Source organism: Pomacea canaliculata, linkage group LG3, assembly GCF_003073045.1.
Source record: "Pomacea canaliculata isolate SZHN2017 linkage group LG3, ASM307304v1, whole genome shotgun sequence".
Classification (NCBI taxonomy): domain Eukaryota; kingdom Metazoa; phylum Mollusca; class Gastropoda; order Architaenioglossa; family Ampullariidae; genus Pomacea; species Pomacea canaliculata.
The window spans coordinates 38,977,951-39,000,514 of NC_037592.1; the positions used below are offsets into that span (position 1 = coordinate 38,977,951).

The 22,564-nt window shown below is 45.5% G+C and overlaps 2 protein-coding genes across 5 annotated transcripts in view; one reads left to right on the forward strand and one right to left on the reverse strand.

The window, feature by feature from the left end:
- The window catches only part of LOC112558993 (protein YIPF5-like), a 48,533-nt gene that overhangs the window by 8,837 nt on the left and 17,132 nt on the right, over positions 1-22,564 (forward strand).
- Positions 171-21,749, reverse strand: LOC112558992. 4 transcript variants are annotated; one of them, XM_025229784.1, is made up of 4 exons: positions 21,508-21,749; positions 6,152-6,834; positions 5,360-5,702; positions 171-5,111 (listed from the first exon to the last, which is right to left on the reverse strand). In XM_025229784.1, exons 2-4 carry the CDS (start codon positions 6,394-6,396, stop codon positions 3,606-3,608), a joined length of 2,094 nt encoding a protein of 697 aa, XP_025085569.1. In that variant the 5' UTR covers positions 6,397-6,834; positions 21,508-21,749; the 3' UTR covers positions 171-3,605. The 4 variants fall into 4 exon arrangements, with proteins under 4 accessions (XP_025085569.1, XP_025085567.1, XP_025085568.1 ...); XM_025229782.1 differs by lacking the exon at positions 21,508-21,749 and adding an exon at positions 16,071-16,337; XM_025229783.1 differs by lacking the exon at positions 21,508-21,749 and adding an exon at positions 14,674-14,834.

Below are 22,564 nucleotides of genomic sequence, written 5' to 3' on the forward strand. Positions count from 1 at the left end.
AGGTTCAACAGATAAAAATATCAAGTCCCCACAATTTCTGAAATAGAAATTCTTGAGCATTGTTTACCTCCACTAGTACTGATGAGTATGCATGTACATATTGACACAACACATACCTATTGCTTTCTCCTCATTCTCAAGCAAACAGCCACACACTAGTAAAAGCAAAATGCCTCCTCTTGTTTATATTTCCATGTTTAAAATCAAAACACAAACCACAAAGCAGAAAAAATGCAGAGTAAAACAATCTCATTATTTTGAAGATTGAAAACATAACACAAAAAGTGAGGAAATCTTAATATGAGTGCACTGTAACATTAGAATCTGCCTTGTGGTGCCGCAAACATTTTACACACAGGAAAAGCATTTCTGCTTTGAATGCAGGTCTGGGAAAATCTATACAAGATGAAGACAAATTGATGTATAATCTTTTTTAAAACAAATAAGATTAGTCACCTTTTTTTACCTGTACACCATAAACTTTTAGCTAACAAATTCTTGATTGGCAGGATGACAAGTTACAATTAAACCCTATTTTAAAGTTTAGATGTGTACTACACAAAATACTAAAAAATCAGCAGGCTTAGATCTGCATGAGTTGAACGCAGTTGTGAAAATTAAATAAAAACCTCTTTTAATAAGTACCTTCTAACTCATTGTAAATTGTCTTTATCAAGAACACAAATGCAGTTGCTAAGCTCTGCATTCAAGTGAATTGACTTGCAGGCTAGAAACAGATTTTGGGAGGGTGGGAAGAGTGGAAGTGCTGCATATGGTTCAAACTAAAGACTACTATTAATAATAATAGAATTATCTGATGGAATAGCTCCTTAAGTTGTAAAATTAACTTCAAAAAATCCTAAAGGAAATTAACAATTGAATTCTCCACCTTTCACATCAGGGATGTTTTTAGGAAGCTGTACATTGTTAACATTTTAGAAAAAAATCAGGCTTTTCCAAAATGTAAACTATTTAAGACACTTGCACCCAATTATAAACATGACAGCAGAAGCATTGCATTATTTAAAGCCCTTTCTTCCTTTTCAAAATCCATTATTAACCACAAAATGGATCCTTTTTTAAAATAAGAAAGCAAAGCCCAGCGTTCCATGGAGGCGGCACCACTTTCATTGTTTTAGCTTGGAAACAAAAACCTCTCTGAATGGTCACCAAACATTTCTTGAATTATACTATAAGCAAGTTTTTAAAGTTCAGCCAAGTTGTTAATGCACAAAAATTTTCCTAGTAAAAATACAATGATCATAGGTTGAAGAGAAATGTGTTGAATGTCCATGATCTTTACCAAAAGTAATTTTCATGATCATAGTGGAGTTTTCTGTAGCTTAACACCAGTAGGAATGTAACTTTTGTGTTTGCTTTTGTATTTTGAGACTTCCTATGTCTCTTAAGCTGCCCAGCTTGGGAAAACTAATATATCAGTGAAATCTCCTTTTCTGGTCATGTACTGTTTATACAAAGAAATAGGATAGTGAATGAAAAATTTTAACTAATAGGATGTGGCATTTTGGCCATTGTGACAAGTAAATTTCCAATGCATTTTTGAGTGTTTCCTGTTATAAAACAAATCTTCCATCTTCTTTAGTCTAGAAGGTTCAGTGACAATCAAATTTAAGCAATATTGAATGAAATTGTTGATATCTCATTCTTAGGAAAGTCCTGATTTTGCATTTGTTAAAGCCTAATGCTAAGTATTTCTTGGATCCATGTGGCGTGGTTATCTTGCTGTTGCCAGTCTGTTTTTACATACTTGTCATAATACTGTCACAAAAAAGTTTTTGAGCATGTTTCCCTTGGCAGCCCTTTGCCAAAGAGTTTGAGTTTTACTGGAGATTAATGCCAGCTGTGGATCTTTCCATAAATCTTATGTTTTTTGGTGGTCCCATGTTATTCTTTAATGATCAATGGAGGGAGAGAATAATTATAATAATTTTGAATACACAGTGATATAATGAGCTATGATACTGCAGATGAAAGGAGTGAGAACTGCACGACATTAAAGATGAAAGGGGGAGATGGGTACACACATACAGAAGAAAAAAAATTAAAGCTTGTAGTTTGACTATGTAAATTTCAAAAAAAAGTTTTTTACCTTGTTTAACTGTACAAATTTACTTCTTGTTATCCTGAGTAAAGAAAGCCAAGAGAGATTTTGCACGGTAATGAGATTAAAAGGAGGAAAAAACCCAACAGGATATAGGTAACTGGGTTTAAGCAGCTTATTCATGGTTTTCTATATTAAGTGTAGGCCTCCAGAAAAAAATGCATTTGTGAAGTTTGATTACAGTGCATGATGATTTCTGGATAAAATCTGCTGCCACAGTATCTGCATGGTCCCTATTTTATTGGAGGTAAATTTTACAAAATATAGTGGACAGCTTTGTGGGTTTTTTAAAAATTATTGTGTTTATGATAATTAACTGGCGAGGTGCTTTCTTATAGATTGTTTTCCTGGTCAGCATTTCACTTTAAGCAGTTCAGTTTAGGATAAATACTTCTGGGCTGGTTTAAGTCTCCACAATGTTGTAACAACTTTCTCATGTGTGTGACATGGACTTGCTCTGATATTGCCTGCTGGATACTATAGTATACAATATTTAAAAAAAAACCAAAGTGCATGTCTAGAAAGGAAGGAGAGGAGAACCAAGTCTCTTCTGGTTACTGTTACTAGAGTATACTTTCTTATTCTCCACAGCAAATCAATTCAAATTTTGACAGAGAGAGTAGTCATGCATATTTTTGTGTGCATGCATGTGAATAGCCATGCATGTTTTTTGCATGTACAAACAAAAAAAACCCTTCAAATTTAATGTCCTCAATTTTTTTTTTTACAAAAATAGAACATCATGTCTTTCATTCTTGTAACTTGTTACTGTCGGCACACAATTTTCCCTGAACATTCAGATTTTGCAATTTCATGTCACTGTAGATCATGTAAATCTTTTTTTTTTTTTCCATTTATAATAGCATTGCTTTTAAAGCAACTGTCCTTGAGCAAGCATCACCAATACGAGTAATCTGACATCGTTCCACACCTATCAGATACTCCTTTTACTTCGAAATTACCTCTGAGCAAAGTCACCTTATAAAGATACATTAACAGGTTTTAGAAGTTTGTTGTAGCAACAGCATTTCTTTCACTGCTTCCACCGTCACCCAGCAGTCTAAAATGAGAGGGTCTCGTAAATCTATACACCTTGAGAATCACTGAGTATCATTACAAGGTGGTTGAGGTGCACAACAGACTTGCAGTCTGAGGCACTTGGATGTACTTAGGGGCATCATTACCTACCTCTCCAGCTATACCATAGATCAGTATCAAGTGAGTGTCCTTACACTTTATCAAGTTTTACACTTGCTTGTTGAGTTTCAAACTTTGGGGTTTTGTCCACAGCCATAGAAAAGATGTTTTCAAAAACTGGCTTATCCAAGAGGACAAACATGGCACATAAAAATCCTTTTCACTTTTTGTTACGCCTTTGTTCAGTGGCTCTTGCCTATGTTTTTCCACACAAGAATATCACTTAAAATCTGAGCACTTAAAATTATTATAAAACTTCTTTTTTTCGGTCAATACAATTTTCACTTCACACAGGAGTTCCAGGTTTGACGCCATAGTAAGGTGAGTGGGACATAGTCATATAGTCACTTGCACTGCCACTGGTGTCATGTGGACTCATTTCCACATATTCTCGAGAGTGAAAACTTCTTGGTGGCTTGCGAGGAGGGAGATATCCAAGGTTCCCCACTGACATGCTCTTTTTTGTACTTAAAGTACGAGGTGGTGGGGGGTTGGTGTAAAAAGGGTATTGCATTTCACGGTAGTCTTGATAATCAGGATGTCTTGGAGCCATGGAGCCAGATCGTATACTGCCAGGTGTAAGAGGAACTGAACTGTTGACGCTTGGATAATAATTGCGCCGGGGGTGATATGTCGCAGACTCGTACACAGAATAGATGGCTGAGTCATCCAAGGGATCCTCTGAATCAAACACAGGGGCATAGTGATCAAGGAGTGGTGTGGTAGATTCTGCATGTGAGTCTTCATGTCGAGTGTTTTGCAATTTTGGGTATGCAGACACTAGTTCTGGAACAGCCACCTCACTAAAGGAAACATAGGTGTTCCCATTAGCAAAAGGGGAGCTAGGCTGCTGAAAAGTATATAAAGGTTCAGCTTCATTGGTGCATTCAAGGTCACCAGGCTGTTTGAACTGCATAGAACCTGTCCCATTAGCTTTGTTAAGATCTGGTTTTGTGTCTTCATTTATCTGTTCCATTGCTGTTTTGTCTGGTTGTTTGCTTTCTTTACTGAAAGACTCACCATTGGCTAGAAAATGCTTCTTTACATTCTCCCTCACTGTTTGTCGTCGCTCTTCCTGCTTGCGTTGAATATGGTTGATTGTGCAGAAGACGAGAACTCCCAAGACAACAGTCAGAATGATGCCACACACAACAGCTACAGCAATCACAATGCTTTTGGTGTCCACACCTGCTTGTGTGAGACCACCAATAGGTGTATGCGTGACCTTGTCAAAGTCAACACCTGTCAGGGTGACTTTGTAAATTGTTGATGCCGTACCACGCACATTTTGAGCAAAACATTCATATTCCCTTATGTCATCATACTCAAAGTTTTTGATGTATAGTCTGGTTGTTGTAGTTGGTGAACCTTCCACAGTCATAGCGTATTTTTCAGACTTTTGCTTAAAGTCAATAGGCATGTCTCCTACAAGCCATGTTGGACTGGCCGAAGGAATGGAGAAATAAATGCACTCTAAGACAGCGTCTGTCCCTTTATTGACAGACTGCCTTGAGCCACTAGTCCGCATCTCCACTTTACATGCTAGTTCATCAAGAGGAACAGACCTAATAGACTTCCCTTGGTTGTTATAAGGACCACTGCATCTCACAGGATTTCCAGGTATGTTCCACACTGCATTAGTGTCGTTCTCCATCCACTCACGTAACCAGCGTATCCTGCAGTCACAGTTCCAAGGGTTGTCATAGAGATGTACTTGCAGCAGGTTGTCTGAGATGTTCCTGAAAGTGTCTGGGTGCAGACTATGTAGTGAGTTCTTTTGTAGCCATAGGATCTAAAAAAGAAACAAAGCCAACAGAGAATGAAAGGAAGAAATCGTCCAGTTTTCATAAATCTTAAGTCAAAAACGATTGGATGCTACCAAAACATGTTGAAAAATGTGTTGATCATCAGTAAAACTTTATTATATTTTAAGTGTTTTTAAAAGCCAAAGCAAAATGTGTTTGCTTTTTGAATCATTGACACATTTACCACAATAAAAAAAATTATCTTCACCTTATACATAAAATATTTAAGACATACCTGCAGACTGGTAAGACCTGACAGTGCTTTTGTTTCAAAGTCGCTGATACGGTTACCACTTAGATCGAGCTGTTTGAGTGTCGGTATCCCCTGAAAGGCAAAGTCTGGGATCAGCATAAGGTTGTTGCTTGCAAGGTTGAGGTTGTGCAGGTATGGAAGCACATAGAGGGCTTCTGAAGGGACAGCATTCAGCATGTTGTTGGAAAGATCTAAGGTGTGCAGTGAATCCAGCTTTAAAAACGCCTCCACGTGGATATTAATAATGGAATTGTTGCGCAGATACAGCACTTTCAAGCTGGTGTAACCATGCGTCTTGAATGCATAGGGTACCAGACCTGTGAATCTGCAAGGAAAAGAGTTTCTTTTTAACTCTGAAAACCTTATACTTTTATTTTGAAAATAACAATGGAATGGAATATCTGCAGAAAACATACTCTCACATCTTCTGATGTCAAATGATGTAATAACAGTTTCTTATCTGAAACGATTCTGTTACTTGAAAGGGTGGTCTAATGTAAGCAACTCTCCCTAGAAAGTATTACACACAACTTCTAACTTCTAGTTTGTCTGTACTCATTGGAGGGGGTGGAAGGAATAGTGGGGAGAGTTAAGATAGTCAACTAATGTTTTAGTTATTTGGGTTCATTATGTGAAAAGACCACAGTTTTCTTCAGTCAGCTTTTTTGTGAGGGCAGTGGCCCATTTCCTCTCCCTCACTAAATTTTATAAAGAACAAAAGGCTTTCTTTTGCTGACATTTTTTATACTAATTAGATACAAAAAGCATGCTCACCTGTTATTGCTGAGGTCTAATATCTCAATGTTGTAATGCAAGCCCCAGGGAACCTGTTCCAAATTTAATCCACTGCAGTTAGCAGTTGTGTGCTCTAGATTGTGTGTGCACTTGGTTTGACTTGTTGCCTCTGCCACATGCAGACCAGTGTCCGGCAGCAAGATGCTGGTGGGACCAGCGATGAGTAACATGATGACATAGCAGTAGGGCAGTGAATACTGATGATCTCCCATCTTCCTTTCCATGACTTTACAGTTTTCCCATCATACAACACTTGTGAAATAACTTTTCACAAAATATTGTTTATGTCTTGTTCTTTAGGGCATAGGTCAGCACTAACTGTGAATTTTTCCACAATCACAACTAGCAGATAAAACCTTTACTTTAGTCCACATACGTTCATAATATCCATTAGAAACTTCTGATGATCACCAGCAGAAGATCCCAGGCCGTCTTGTTTCACAATGCACAATTACTTAATCCAACAGAGGAATTCAGGTATGAACTACAAATGGCATAATCCATGCAATCCAAAAAACAGGTTCTCGAGTGGTGTTTGCCATTATGTCTGGGCAACTGACGCTTGAATTAGGAAACATTCATGGACATGTACCATTAGGGTTTGTTGACTTGGTGTTGTTAACATTGGTCTTTAGGTGTCCGTCAAGAGCAAGGGATGTAATCTGAAATCAATCAAAAGGTCTATTAGTGTGCAGCCAGTTGACACAGAAAACACTGTACACCCTTTTGGCTTTTCTCTGAATGTTAAAATATCTCAAGTCATGTAAGAAAACCCCAGCAGCAGATTATAAGACCTAAAGCTATAAGTGTGCAAATTGCGACATTTTGTTTTAACATAACCGAAATCTGAGTGTGCCCAGTCCAACAGCCGACCAGTCCGGGTGGGAACTACTGCAGCAAGTGCTGTTCACAAAGTGCTGAGGGGGTGAAGGCCATGGGATCTCTCGCACTGCTGTATGGGAATGCCAGCCAGAAATCAATCATGTCGCCAGCAGCCTCTGTTGCCAAGCTGCGGGGTCCCCCACCATTCCCCTCACCATCACTTCCACCCCACCTCCCTGCATGTGAGGGGTCTTCCGACAACCTTGCGTGCTTCGCTTTCCTTTTTTACTATTTGTTTTATTTAAGGTGTCTCCTGGAGGTGCGGGCATTCTTGGCCACGGGCCGGCGTGACAGATCATTAAGTTGCCCGCTAGCAGCTGGCGTGACTCACCACTTCCGTCAAGCCTGCCAATAAAACAATCACAAGGATGGAGAAGATGGGGAGGTTGCGAAAGAAAAAAGACAACTCACAGAGAATCTCGATAGCTCTTCCCCGCCCCCCCATCTGCAACTTGTGCACGATAACCGCTGTTGCATCTCGCGGGAGATGACCATCACACAGAAGTATTATCCGCTGTGTAGAAGCTTCATTTGCTTGTCACGGCTATTTCCTTTCTTTCTCATTCACTGCAATGTTTTAATGGTTTTGATGTGTTCCTGAGGACCAAATGCAATTTCGCGTTTTATTACTTTTTTCACCGCAGATCCATTGGTCACAGTTTAGTGTCACACCATGTCGGTTTTCTGACTGCTTAGGTATGCTTACTAAAATGCCACGATACATGCTATATTAGTACATTTACCTCGACTGAACTGTAGACTGGACGGTAAAGAGAAAGCATCGTGTATCGGGGGGAGGGGGAGAATTGTGGAGGGATAAGAAGAGTTGCCGTTCGCCTGCCTACACACGAGCTGTCAGTGACAAACTATCTCTGTGGTCAGACACGATGTTAACATCAGCAAGACATGATGCTAAGCTACTTGAAAAGCACGTGTAGTGTTGTCGGGGCCGTCTGATGATAGTTTTCCTTCCAAAACCTCCGGACTGCTTGTGAAGAAAGACACTTCCCGCTGTCTTTTCTATTTTATACAGGTGACTAATGATTAATTACATCGTGAAAGACAGGAACGGTTGGGAGGCAGTAAAAGTCCAAACGAAATCGTGTGTAGCAAGCAGTAGGCAATCTCTGCCTTCTCTTTAATGTCTTAACTGCCATTGTTGTCTGTAACCAAGGGTTATGCATCTACAGGTTTTTTTTTTTTTTTTAAACGAGCATTTGTAACCAAGTCGAATATTCACTTATGCACGACGCGCGCGCGCGCTAACACACGTATACACGTACCTGTGGACTGGTGCAGAGAAAAGGTGACTAGTGCAAGAAAGCCGCGAACCGTCCTTGCCACAAAAGCAGGCCAACAAGCATCGCTCGCATGGTCTCGGTGTTGAAAGAAAACCCACTTTCCACACAAAAAGAGCTTGGAGGTGTTTATACAAAACGACGCGAAGGCCCGGGTAAAGGGCGTCTTTATCACTGACTGCTTCACCTGGCCACCGCCAGCCCACCACGAGAACTGTGTTTGTGTGCGTGGGACCTGCTTCGCGCTCGCGCCCGCCAGGTAAACGCTGCAGTCAGGGGTACAAAGAAAGAAGTCGGGTTTGCCGCAAGCTTTTATGTTCAGGCTGCGAGTAGTATACCCGTTTCGTGACTACTGGGGTTCCGTCGGAAAAGAGAGAAGAGGGAAGCCGTCTATGCAGGCTCGGGGCCTCCTGACACACGGTCCGACAGACAGGAGCTGCAGAAACAGCAACAGAATCTCACGTGCTACCGCCTGGTAGCTGATCAAAAAGGTTGTCCTGCCCCGAGTAACGTACAGCTGCGGGTTGGCAATATTTTAGTGGTACAATGTCATTTACCAGCAAGGGTCGTCTTAATGTACGGACTCTACTGAACACTCACCAGGGTTCCACGAGATACAGCAAGGGTCGTCTTAATGTACGGACTCTACTGAACACTCACCAGGGTTCCACGAGATACAGCAAGGGTCGTCTTAATGTACGGACTCTACTGAACACTCACCAGGGTTCCACGAGATACAGCAAGGGTCGTCTTAATGTACGGACTCTACTGAACACTCACCAGGGTTCCACGAGCCTAGATAAGCTCTCTCGCCACAGATGGCGGCATGGTAACGTTGGTGTCCTGCGTCTAAAGGTTTTCCTGTACGAGATGAAACTAGCAACTGTTTCCCGAACCTTCTTGGTGATGTTTGACTGCCGACACTTCGCCAGTTGCTGCGGGAGCCTGGCATCAATGGCACGCACTCCGTCCCTCGGCAGAAACTCCACAACCCCGCCCCATCCCCTGATCCCGGGTATGAAGGTAATCCAGGAAGCACGTGCCGGAGATGCAGGGCGCTCGCGCCCGGTCCTCAAACAGCGCCTGCCTGGCTTATCCTAACTCTTTTGTAGAGATCTGGCTCTTCTGTCCCCCTCATCCACCCCAAGCAGTTGTTTGGTTTGCCTGTACCTGCAGCATGCCGGGTATTCCCCTCTTCAACTCGATGACCTCACCATTCCCTCTCCCACCCTTGACAGTCCTATGTCTTAAGATAATCTAGCGTTGTCTGGCAAATGACGAGGCTGATTTGAATTTGCAGAAATGTCAATTCATTTCCTTTCTTTGCTTATGTGAGCTTCCTTCCTAGAATGTGAATAAGTCTTGGAGAAGAGCTGGAAAGGGGTTGCAATAAGCAGAAGTGTAAAGTTATTTTGGTATGAGGTTGCTGAGTTGCTCTAAATTGTTTCCTTTATACACGACGAGCGTGGCACGCGCTTGAGAGAACACAGAACCTACCCAACTCAGCAGGGACTGGGTGGTGGTGATGGTGGCCGCCCATTTCTGGTCACTTTTCCACCCGCCCTCTGCATCTCATCTCTTCATCACGGCCACGGCCTGTGATCGATAGAACGGCGAGAGAACGTCGCCAAGCCTACCGCGGGGATAAAACAACTACGTGCACCAAGATGGAGCTTGGGAGAGGGAGGCTGCAGTAAAGTGGAGTGAATCCCTGTCTAAGCTGTTTGCTACCTGACTTTAAACCTGCTCTTATATTAATTATCCCTCCTATCAGTCCACGTCTCCAGTAGCTAGCTATCTGTCTGATGGAGTTGGTCTTCTTCGCATACCTTCTTCATCTTAGTACTTATTGCAATTTGGGTTAGAATTAAGGAAATAACGGTAGTGCGGCAGGTGGGAAAGGAATGAAGGCTGAGAGGCTAATGACGACTATTGTAGTTTATAATTTTATGTTTCGCCTAACGAGTGTAATGTACACGTATCTGCACTCCCGTCTTTCGAGGAACATGAGATTCAGAGAAGTGAACTGTCAATACACGATCCTGCCCCGGTCCTGTGAGATGGTGGACTCTTGTCTGCAGCATGCAGCTGCCAGCAGCGACGGTACAGCATGCGTTTTGAGCTTTTGCAGCGACGCATGCAGTTCCCTCAAACACACATGCCCTCTACCCCCCGACACACTCCCTACACGTCTGCTTGCTTGTGGCGCAGGTTACACGGTGAAAATAGCCGTGTTTCTCAGGCCGGTGCGTGTCGGTGCTGAGTAGTGAGTCACCTCAGTCACCTCCTACCGCGGCTGGCAGCCTGTGAGAGTTCGTGTGACACCGCACATCCGCAGTGGTCCTTTCTCACCACCTCCACCCCGCACATTAATGACACCCGTAATCCGACCCTGGTCGTCTCCTGGGGCCTGCTCACCTCACTATTTTACCTGTAAGCGACTGCGGGCTGCTTTTTCTCTCTCCTTTTTTTATTGGCACCATATCAGAGTCTGCGGAAAAAGAGTTGGACTACTAGGTTCTCTTAATCTAGTAGAAATGAGATTTTGCGGCTAGCTTTCTACGATAAGGTGCAATACGAAATTTGTTAATATTCGCTAATCATGTCTAGAATCAACACTAGCTGTGTACATGTTGCTCACAAATTTCAGCACCATTGATCTGACTAGCCTGTCAATGTTGTGATGGCTTCCTGAAGTTCAGCGACGCTAAAATGAGTTTCTTTTCGAGTAAAAATGAAGGTTTATTTCATCCAATTTCTTTTGAAATGCATGAGCGGCGTGGCTGCATTAATAGGGTATGTGTGTAAAGTGGTGATGAGAGAGACAATGCCACTATCGGTGTGCAAAACAGAAATGTGCATGTAAATGCCGACGACAATAATGGTAGCAAGGGATGACCTTTCTGCTGGGGCAAAGGGAAAATGAGGACGGCGGTGGTAGTAAGGGATGTAAAGGACGATGTTTGTTTTCTCACGAGAAACTGTCCCATAACTGTAAACCGCCTTGTGGAATGTTACCTATCTCAATGTCACCCTTTGAGAATCACCAAACATAAGACCAACTGATGTAGCACATGAACACACTGCCAATTGTTGCCTGCCACCGAAAGTTATCATCTTTGGAAGGTATCTTAGCTTTTAGAAAAATTATTTCTGTGCACCTCCCCTCCCCTGTCCGTACTCTTTCTGTACAAATGACAGGATCGACTGGCTTTACCCATGATGTAGTCTAAGTTGCTGGCTCGGCATAAAAAGTTACCCCTCCTCCCCAGTAGACAGTGTCAGCACATGCATGACTGAGCACAGTTCGCCTGGTGCTGACTGAGTCCGCAACCTCCCTTCCCCACCTCGTCTGCTGATATCATCGCGATGTTCTGACAGTACAGCAGCCGCAGCAAGTGGCGACACTTGACGCCCCGGGACGGCTGACAACTGCTGCCTGTGTGTCAAGCTGTCTCGAGGGTGTAAGCCTGGCTTTGTTTAGTTCTTACGCACTCTTGCGACTTTTGGTTTCAGATTGTCGACATCACTGTCACACATGAACAGGATTTAACCGTACTGAGTAGAAACTGTCCTCATAATGAACCTCAGTGTTATCTGTCATCTTGTTTCCCTCCTCCCTATCATGGACTTCCTCCTTTACTTTTCCTCATTCGCTGTTCCTTTCACGACCATAGAAAACCCTATATTACTTAAAAATGGTGACTAAATTACACACCGAGAAACATTATATTTAAGTGTGGCTATGGGAGCGGCAGCACGTCAGCTGATTTTCGGGGAAAGTATCAGAAAGTACCTTCAGACGATGTCTTGTGATTCTACCGCTCGACTAAAGAAGGCTGTCGATGTAGTACGGGGTTTCCCAACGACTAGAATCCTGCGTGAAAGATGTGAAGAAAATCCTCTCAGAGATGGTTTCAAAACGAAAAGAGTTTGGCTTGGGGAAGGGAGTCGTGGTATGAAAACATGACAGATAGGATGTCTCATTTAAAATATTTTGTTGGCAGAGGATGATTCGTTATGAACTGTTACAAGATATCACACACAAATTTACATGCATAAAACATTGTCTCAAATCATATTGGTGGGGTTAGGGGACAGAAATCCTCAACATTTGTAACCGAGCTTCTGAAAACCTCTCGCACTTTATGGATGAGAAACTTTAGAAGGATGTTTTTAACAGGCTGTGAAGTCTTCACCAGAAAGGATATCCGACATGGGATCCCCACTGTGGGCAGTGCTACTAATGAGCCGGAATCTCCGCCAGCGACTCATATGACAGCGAATGTGACCTCGAATATAGACCCGCAGACAAGCGAGTACCTGGCAGCAGTCAGGACATGAGAAACTGATCCTGCTGGTGCGCACTGTGACTAGATTAAGCCTTTTGCATAGTCAGCTCGATCTTTACTGACGCATGCCGCGATAACCTAGGCGACGACAGCACTAGACGTGAGGCACAGCGGGTGACGTATGATGGTCGACAGGAAATGGCTGTCGCGCCGCTATCCGCGTTTATTTCTGGCCTCCGGGGCGAAGACCCTTGCACCTTCTCCCGGACAATGAAGCCCCTACAGTTCTACAGACCGCCATCCGGGGCTAAATGAACTGAACGTGACTGTATATTGCGGCTGCCCCAGGCCACCGTGTGATTAAGGAGAAAAAAGAAACTAACAAAAATTGACTTTGATGTGATCGCATATATATTATCGAAGTAATCGATGTCTGATTGCCAACTTTTAGCGCACCCAACGTGTTCTCTGTCGCTCGAGGCATTTTTTCGCCCTTCAGGTGCCTCACACAAAGATGTGATCAGAACAGAAACCAAAATGGTTGTTTTAGGGATAGGTCACTAGACAGGAAACCTTAGGTAAGCGTCGTTTTCGTCTCTTGAAAAGGCCCCGTGGTTTGGTTAAACTTCACAGCAAAGAGATGAGAGGACGGTGTGCGCGGGGGTTTACTGACAAAAAAAAAAAAAACCGAGCCACTCCAATAAAAGCCCCTATTGTGGCCCTTGATGACTATCGGAAGTATTTCTAGCAATCGCTCGTGCTCCGATGCGTGACTCAGTGCGCGGGTGGGTGAACGACGTCAAAGCATGACACAGAGTAGACAGTGGTGTGACCCGACTAACCCCAGTGATGAACTTCGAACCGTCCGGTCTGCAAGTGCGATCGCGGCTGACTGTAACAGACTGGTGAGGTGTTTAACACCCGATCTCATGCTGCCTCATGCCAGTCTCTCCCACCCTCATCGTATCGCATCAGGATATGCGCGTGTTTGTGACAGACTTGTCCATTCTTGTAATCCCGAAAATCATCACTTTGGTTTGTGAGACCAGATCGCTCAGACAGGAAAGAGTTGTTTTGAAACTTCTGTCCCTGTCCTTGTAGCCTGTAGCGGACATAATCTTAGGCACATGTGACCGATATCGACCTCTTCCCGCTATCCTCCAACTCAATCAATACTTGTCTGCAGGAATTCCCTTCGGCAACTCCAGCGACTAGCAACGGTCGACCTTATACTCAGTAGGGACGAGGGCATGCAGTTAAAAAGACCAAATTAAAAAAAGACGACGATCTGATATTGTCTCCCAAAAAATCGCGAGACATGCTATAGCAACCGTTATACGACACACCAACTGTCAAGACTATGAGAATGCCGTGGGCATTAAGTCAAGTTGTTGTTTTTAATTTGAGGTTACTCGGTCCTGGCAACTACAGTATGTGGTGTATCGTGACAAGACAATTCCTATCACGGGGGAGGTAGTCAGGTTTACCCTACTCGAGCTAATCTCCTACTTTCAACCTCAACCTAACAAAGATAACGGATTACGAGAAGAGGGCACTTGCAGCAGCTCTGCCTCTATTTGTGTGTGTGTGAGAGAAAAAAAAACAACAACTGGAAGACAACAGTCGTTCCTGTACAGCAGTGGTTCTCAACGTGTGGGCCGCACGCATGAGTCAGGTGGTCCGTTAACTTTAGTAACGCAGTGCACTTATTTTAAATTTTTGTATACTTTTACGATATAATTTGATGTAAACTGACTAGTATACTACTGTCACGACAGTACATTTAGTTCTGAATTGTAATAAAACCAATGCGGCCATTTAAATTTGAAATTTCCGCGGTCCGAACCACTCCTGTACACCACTGATCTACCCCCTGTCCCTATAAACAGCTCACCGCCATGTAACGGAGCGACACAATAAGGTGAGCCATGTACACGACGTGTGCCACCATAACATCAGTATCAAAGTACAGCGAGAAGACCGTTAGAGAGCTGAGGTTTATACAATATGTTGCTATTTACACGCTTACCACAGCATCATGGACTCAACACAAGGCGTCAGCTGTCGGCCACCTCGCGAGGTGCGGGCCGTTAACAAGTGGTGCGGAACCGTGCGGCCACACAGACCTGCTGCAGTGTCACGCCGCCACAACAGGTCAGCAGCTTTTATTAGGTAGCCAGCCATGCTTCTCCGCCCGGCCAGCCAGCACGTGTGGCCTTACGTCACAGCCAGCGGCCATTGTTTTCTGCAGGGAAGAGCCTGGCCATGACTCAGTGTCTTACCAGTTAGGTTTTGTCTTACAGCGACAACACTGGCTGTCAACATCTTCCCTCCTCCCTCCCAGGCACCCCTCTTACTCCTGGAGGTAGATGTGTAGGAGGCGGAAACGCCTCTAAATAGACGGTGGTAGGACTAACTTCCAGCGGATTAACATGTAGGAGCTGGGGTTTACTGCATCATACGACTGGCTGCACAGCTAGGACAGATTTATAGCTGGCGGGACAGCATCTTTCACTACCTTTCTTAACAGCTTGTCAACACTTTGTCGAATACATCTCGACTTTTCTTCCTGCCCCCGATGCTGTATAGTCCAGTGCTGCATTGCAGAAAGTGAGAACAGTCTGCAAAAACTGTATGTGTGAGAGAGAATAACAAACACAGTACTGTGTTGATATTACTTAATGTCATATGTTAATGACAGTTCAAAGCGTCAGTTCGGTAGATTTTACATACTCAGCACAAACTGTGATGTGTAGTGAGAGCGCTGACAACAATGGCGGCCTTGTGCAATCATTGTGAACTCACGTTACTGTTTGTATCGACGCGCTTCTCTGTGCTGTGTGCAATCATCAAGCTAGTGCCCCGGGCTGAGAGCTACCCCCTGCTGCCTAGGCTACGGGGTGGGTGGATAGGTGGGAGGAATGGCTGGTACACAGAAATAAACAGCCATAGTGTAATATAGTGTGGTGTGCTGTGTGTACAGATGTTGCTCTTATCAGTATTATCAAGCCTACGTTACTCCATTAAAAACTGCTGCATGTCTTCACTAGGGCACGATAGTTCCGTGGCCCATTCAGCGTGAACACCGACAGGGGAGTGTACACAGCCTTATCGAGGGTTAAAAAAACATTCAAATTAAGCTGCAGCTATATACAGAGAGGGACGAGTATGGTGGGCAGTATCGTGAGAAAATCGTTCGATCGGAAAACCGTATTTCACACTGCTGTGACCTTCACAGATACCTCATCAAAACATAATGGCCGGAGTGCAAACGAATCTACTACCAACACATTCCGTAAACGGTTCCACCAGTAAACAGCTCGCCCCAGATACTCTACTCTAGATGGACAAGCAGGTCAACATTTGCGACAAAAGTGAAACCTTTTTGTGAGTATGACGAAGACAGAAAGCGACCCGCTTACATACCTGGCTTGTACGCTCCCTTCTATGGTATGTCCTTCCAGCAAGCGACAGAGACGACACAGGCCGCGCCATATTCCGATCCACTATGGTGCTGTGGTGGGGTAGCCACAATGTGCTTTGCCCCCAACGTAGGTGGACGGCACGCTACCTCCAGCCAGCGGCCGACTGCAACTACGACAGCGCGCGCCGGCGAGCAGCACACACACGGACGGACACACGCCGCGCACACAGTTGATTGGTGCACTGCAGGCTGAACTACACACACACGCACACACACACCTTTCCTTGCTCCTCGTTTGACGACGCCCCGGGGTCGGCTGCTTGGATACTGTCGGCGTGTTGCGCTCACCGCGGTGGGAGTGAAGCGCTGTCAGCCATGTTTCCTGCCCCTACTTTGTTTTCCGCGTTCGCGTCACCGTCCGATGTCGCTCCAGTCACCTGTCTCGTCTTTCCCCACCTCCTGTCATCCTTTATCCTACCTGCAAGCGACTATTTTTTATCCGAAGCTTTGGCCTCACCTTGCCCGAGAGACTAAACACAGACTGCTAACTGCGGAGTCTCATGCAGTCCTATGCGCTGACCGCTGGTGGTGGTGGCAGAACTGGCTGAGATGTCGACAGATGGCGATCATAATCTGTGGCATGAACAACCTGGGGCAACATTTTGATAGTCGACATTTTTACTGCTGCCAGCTGGGAGACTGACGGTCAGTGTATTCTCTCAAAGGGCTTTAGATACAATCCTGATGTCAGAAAGGTGATGCCGAGATAAGGAGGAGGAGGAGGTGTTACCCAACTGATGGACCCGGCACCAAGAACGTGAAGAGCATTCAGCTTGTAAGACGGCTTAGACCTCAGCGAGCCTAGTAAACAACGATTAACATTGTAAAGAACATTAACCAGTCGGAATAGTGGGCCAAGGTGATTAACCAGGCTTATCGCCCCGGCATGTGTGGTGGTGGGAGGATGATAGCCTTGGTAAGCCTAATGCTCCCTCATACGGGCTCAGCTCTCCCAGCAGTCTTCTGAAGCTGATGGTGGGATGTCGACGAAAAGGCTTAGTCCCACTTACCGGAAATCCCTCTTCTCTCCTGGCTGTTTGTGATGTCACCTGCCATTGCTAATGTCACTGGCCAAGTGCTGTCTGCCACGTTACCCGAGTGATTGTGTCGGAGGCAAGAGATGCTACAGGGTTGTCACTAATCTTACCTTAGTGCTAAGCCCTTGGCATACCACTGTGATAATTGCGAGAGGCCAAAGGTTTACGATTGTGTCACTTGTTTGACCTGCCAGTGACCCTATTTCACGGTTTGCTTTTATTACAGCCTAGTTTTCTTGGCATGTAGACCCTTTCCCATTCCGCCCTGTATATACCAACGAATAACAATGTCACAAACGCTAAAACTGTTATTGTTTACACGCTAACCCCATGCTAGTGCTGGGGCGTTTTGCAAGTGTTCACGATTGCCACTTCTAGAAACATTCTGGTCCGACGAGTCTGAGGACGGTCCCCACTACCCGAAGATACAGCAGAGTAGTCATATTTACATGCATCAGCGATTTACTGACCGATGTCCGTCCAGAATGTCGGTCAGTGTTGCCGTGCAGCGTGGTGAAGGGAGTGTCACTAGAGGAGTGAACAGCTGCGGGAGGGGTCATGGAGCGCGGGGCAAATGTTGTTTGTTGTCGGCTACTCGTGGCCAGCTGTGAGCGGACAGTGTACTCACCTACTGTGTACTACGCACGTGTTGGGGGCAGTGGTCTTCTGCTTCGTAAGTTTGAACACGTGTGAGCGGGGCCCGAGGCATCGTTATGTGCGGGGCTCCCGAGACCACGATGGCCACAGTTTTAATTAAAAGCGCGGGGCCTGAGGCAGGTGCCTCCTCTGCCTGGCAATAAGCACTGCCCTGCGTGTGAGTAGCCAGCCAGAACGCCAACTAGGCATGTGAAGAAAAAAAAAAACTTGCAAAGAGGACGACTAAGAGTCACACACTTTTTTTTTTTTTGTTTTGTTTGCCGAGAAGTGAGAGTCCAGGAACCGCAGGCCCCTTTAATCACAAACCGGGCATCGGGAGATTGTTAGCACGAAGTGCCGCGGATCGTTATCTCAGGTGTCAGTTTGATCCGGTTTGTCTGGCTTAGAAGTACGAACATCTGTCAGGTGGAGAGGGCGTAATGAATGACAGTCCCCGAGGTCATCTGGCCAATCAGTCACGTGCTGCGCAAGACTTATGACGTGGGGGAGAGGGCTGTTGCGTCACCGTGACAGCCACGCCTCTGGTGGAGGGCGAGAAAACGCTGCATAGAAGTCCGTTCTTAGCTTTCTCCGTTTCTTTGTGTTTTGTGCTTGGTGCACACTTCGTTTATGTTAGATCATGCTGCGCGCGGCATGTAGGGCATCTGCTGGTAGTGTTCTTCTCGCTGACTTCATGTGTGGTGAGGGTCGGCTGATGATATTCTCGAATAGACAAGTCGCAGTGGAGGGAATGTAATGAGTCACACCGTCGTTCACTCACCTTTGGTCTCTGTCACTCTCGCTAGACACTGACAAGATATCAGAGTGGTGACACTATCAGTCACTTCACCACCACCTGTGGCTGACTTCATTTTTGACGGTTTTGTCCTCGCACGTGCTCTTCACTATATATAAAAAATGGTAGCTTTGTCCAGATTAAAGTCCTTCCCAAGCATGATATTAAGGTTCACTGAACTTGAGCATTTAAACATGAAATGCGCCTTTCTCTCTGAAATTGCGAAGACTTACAGTTTTCTCACATTATTTTTGACAACAGAAAATAGCGATGATATGAAGAGAGAGAGAAGAGAGAGAGGGGGGGGGTGCGGCAGTTTTACTATCTTATCTTTCAAATCCGAGGAACACAGATTTTTGTCCTTTTTTGTCCTATCTTATCTCCCAGCCAGTTCGTGTCCTGACCCTGCTGGTATTTGCAAGGTGTTGGGGATGTAGTGTTGATACGGCTTTTAGGCAAGCCAATCCTCCCACCCCAGCCACCTTGTGATTCCACGTTTGCGCTCTTCCACGCTGTTTTGATAAAGATTGGCGCTCGAGGAAAAATGTCGACGTTTCCACCTTACAAAGTTCATCATTGATGCAAACTGTTCCCATTCTCTATAGACATGAGGAGAGCCATAACTTCTGGTGCTCCCTCGTGTGATGTAGTGGCTTTGCAATGAAGAATACCTTCACCGCCACACGATGCTGCCACACAAATGACCACCAAAGATTAGTTCGATAGCTTTTCCATGGTCGCTGTTTGTGTAACCAAGTAGTTTGATGAGCCAGACTCGCTTATGTTATTAGTCTTTCTACGCACTCTGTTAATGATCTGCTAAGTCCTCACATGCAAAGTATTACACTGCGATGATTCTGGCCTTCATCATTGTGTGTCATCGTTCACCGTCAATGTGGCTTTAATATTAATAGACTAAACACCAAGCTGGAGTACACCCATGGGCCGCGGCTTTACGAAATAACATGTGTCAAGCCTGCAGTCCTCACCCTGTCTCACGGGACGGCATTTTCCAGAGGTCAGAGGTCACTCACAGGATGTCCCCGCTCACCAGGCGGCTGCCGACACATTCCAGCCAAATGATTCCATTTGCAAGGACAGAACCACAGCTTCCCCGCCTCCACACTCTGCATTAATTCCTCTCGTTCTGCTTTGTGATGCAGCCCGCTTAGTATTCCCTTGCAAGCAGAGCCCTTCCATCTCTGTGTGGATTTTTACTGCAGCTTTGGGTATTTAGCATGTAAATGTAAACGGATGTAACTGCAGGTTTACCCACAGCTATTTCTCCCTCCCCCTCTCTCTGCCGTCCCCCAAGTCCTTCAGACAAATGCATGGGGCAGAGGGGTGCTGGTATTTTGCTACCATTCGCTCCTGACACGTTTACTATGCTTATTGCTCTGCCTGCAGCTTCAAGATATCATGCTAGCTGCTAGATCTCATATCCGACAACTTACTCTTCTCTCTTCCAAATATTCAAGTGTCTGTTTTAACGCACAGGATCCAAACTTATCCAGGTGTATCAAGACAAGCAAGTTGAATATTTTTCTACCCGTTCTCCACCAACCCCACCCCAACTCTCGGATTCCGAGTGGCACGTTGATAGCAAATGTAAACACATCAAAGTTACATAGAGATGTGCATAACGCACACCAGGAATGTAATAATACAAGTATACAGGTCACATGCTTCATTTTTTTATGAGATTGTGCAGGGAATGTCTGCCACAACAAATGTCTGACATACCTGTAAAATAATCACCAGCAGGTAGTCGATAGTGCTACAGCTGTAGACAAAGGCCTGTCGTTTACATTGCTTGTAGATGTATATATATGATGGTGATATTGTGTAGCATTCGCTGCTGTCGAGATTTTTGTTTACCAAACACGTTTCATAACATGTAATTTTTAGAGCTATGGAAATGCGACGACTTGCTGTGCCCCGATAATCTGTTTTATTTGATGCAGACCGAGGTGTGTTTGTGTGTCCAGAGAAGGGAATAATGTGCGAGAGTTTCATGGTATCTAGTCAGTGACATAGCCTGAGATCGTCACCTTTAGACCATGGGAGTCGCCGTTATCCAGGACAGGCAGGACGAAAGCGGAAAATGAGTTGTAAACAGCAGAGCCGTTGACACCTTTATGCGAAAACACTGTTGCCTGACCCTGCTGCTTGAAATCAGGCCTGGGTGTCGCCTGCTGTGTTGTCGACAACAATGACTCCACCCCACGTCTCCCAGCGTGTGTTTGCATGGGCAAGGGCAGGTAGGAAGCTCGGTGTGCAGGTGTCTGCACTATGCACCTCAGCGGGAAAGGTCAAAGGTCGGGCAGGTGAACTAGCGCGTTGGTGCAGCCACGGCGTGACTTGACAAGAGCAGACTGCAGTGACAGAGTTCACCTCTCGGCAGTGACGTCTTGTTGCCACCCTGCCCTCTCACAGAAGACGAAGCAGAGCTGTCGACTACATGGAAGGTCAGACGGTGCGAGATGACGAGGGCTGCGCGGTCTGAACACACTCGTGCGGACAGGGAGAGGACAAAAGATTTTAGTTTTCAGTCTTAGTATGCAAAGAAAACGATTCACTGGTGAGAAAATGTTTATCCTTTAAGTTGTTAGCAAGCTGAGTCCCAGAACTGTCGGGGACTGAATGAGCGGTAGTAGAATGCATGGTGGACAATCACTTTTTACAGTTTATTTTATGTCAGGCGAACCATCTAATTTTTATCGTGAAGTAAATAATACTAATAAGATAGTGTTGGTTATTTTAAAAAACACTTGTAAAAATTTGCTTACATCCGGAAGACCGTTAGCAGTGAGGCGAAGCGTATACATGTGAAATGTTCATGTAACAGAGTTTTGTGTGTGAGCATAGTCTTCACTACGACGGTGCGAGGCGCTGTTACACTCTACCTACCTCCAGTGACGTCAGTCGGCTGGGAGGTGCTGGAGTTGTGGTGACGACCTTCTCGTTGACATGTTGCCCCGCGCCTGGCGCTGACTGCTGCTGACAAGGCCATCTTCTCTTTACAGTCAGGCGACAGGCGGCTTGACATCTCGCAGCATCACGTCTACCTGAAGTGTTGTTTCATCCCGCACATCTCAACACTTCACGGCAGAATATGTATTCCGTTGCAGAGCTTGAAACAACTGACTACGGACACTTGCCTGGTCAGTTACTACTGTTGGTACCTTTGAAGCCTGAGTAGAGGGATGGTCGAAAGTTCTCGGGGTCAGGCGTGTCGACCTCTTTCCTAGAAGATCAGCTGCGCTACTGAAGGAGTGCAGCTGCTATCTGGCAACAGATAAGCCGGTGCTACCGCCAGCAGCACAGTTGTTGTTGGGTGTGAAAGCGTGTTGTTGATACCGGGATGTAGGCACGGCTCGCGGTGAACCCTTGTCTTACGGCATTGCGCCGTCCCTGCGATGTGATGTTGTGACTGCTGGCAACTCAGGAGTCTGGGCTTACGCCCTCGGCGGATAGCCGTCTTGCGTGCTGCTGCGGCTTGGAATCGGTCGTGTACAGAGCCAGCGGCCGGCGCTCTTTTGCAAGGGTGGTGGGTATTTCGCAAGCGGACGGTCCACAGGAATGCAGTCCGTCATCAACGAGGACGCGCGCGACGCAGGGAGGGAAAGTACCCCCACCCCCGCGCACTTCATCGATCGCAACCCTCACGCTTGGCGTCAAGCGCTTGTCTGGGTCACGTGACAACGTGGTTGCAGTTGTGGGCTGATCCCCCCTCCACACACAAACCCCTTCTTACCTCCCCCCATAGTCCCATGCATTCTTCAACTTGCAGCTACGTGGAGCAACAAGGGGGCGGTCGATGTCTGGAGCACAGCAAGCCATAATGCGTGTATTGTGAGGAGCTCGCAAAGGTTGTGCACGTCTCTGGGGCACTGTGGAAGTTTTAAGGGAGAGAAAGAGTTGTCACTCTTGATGTGGCACAAAGCAGTCGCTTGCGCTCTGTAAG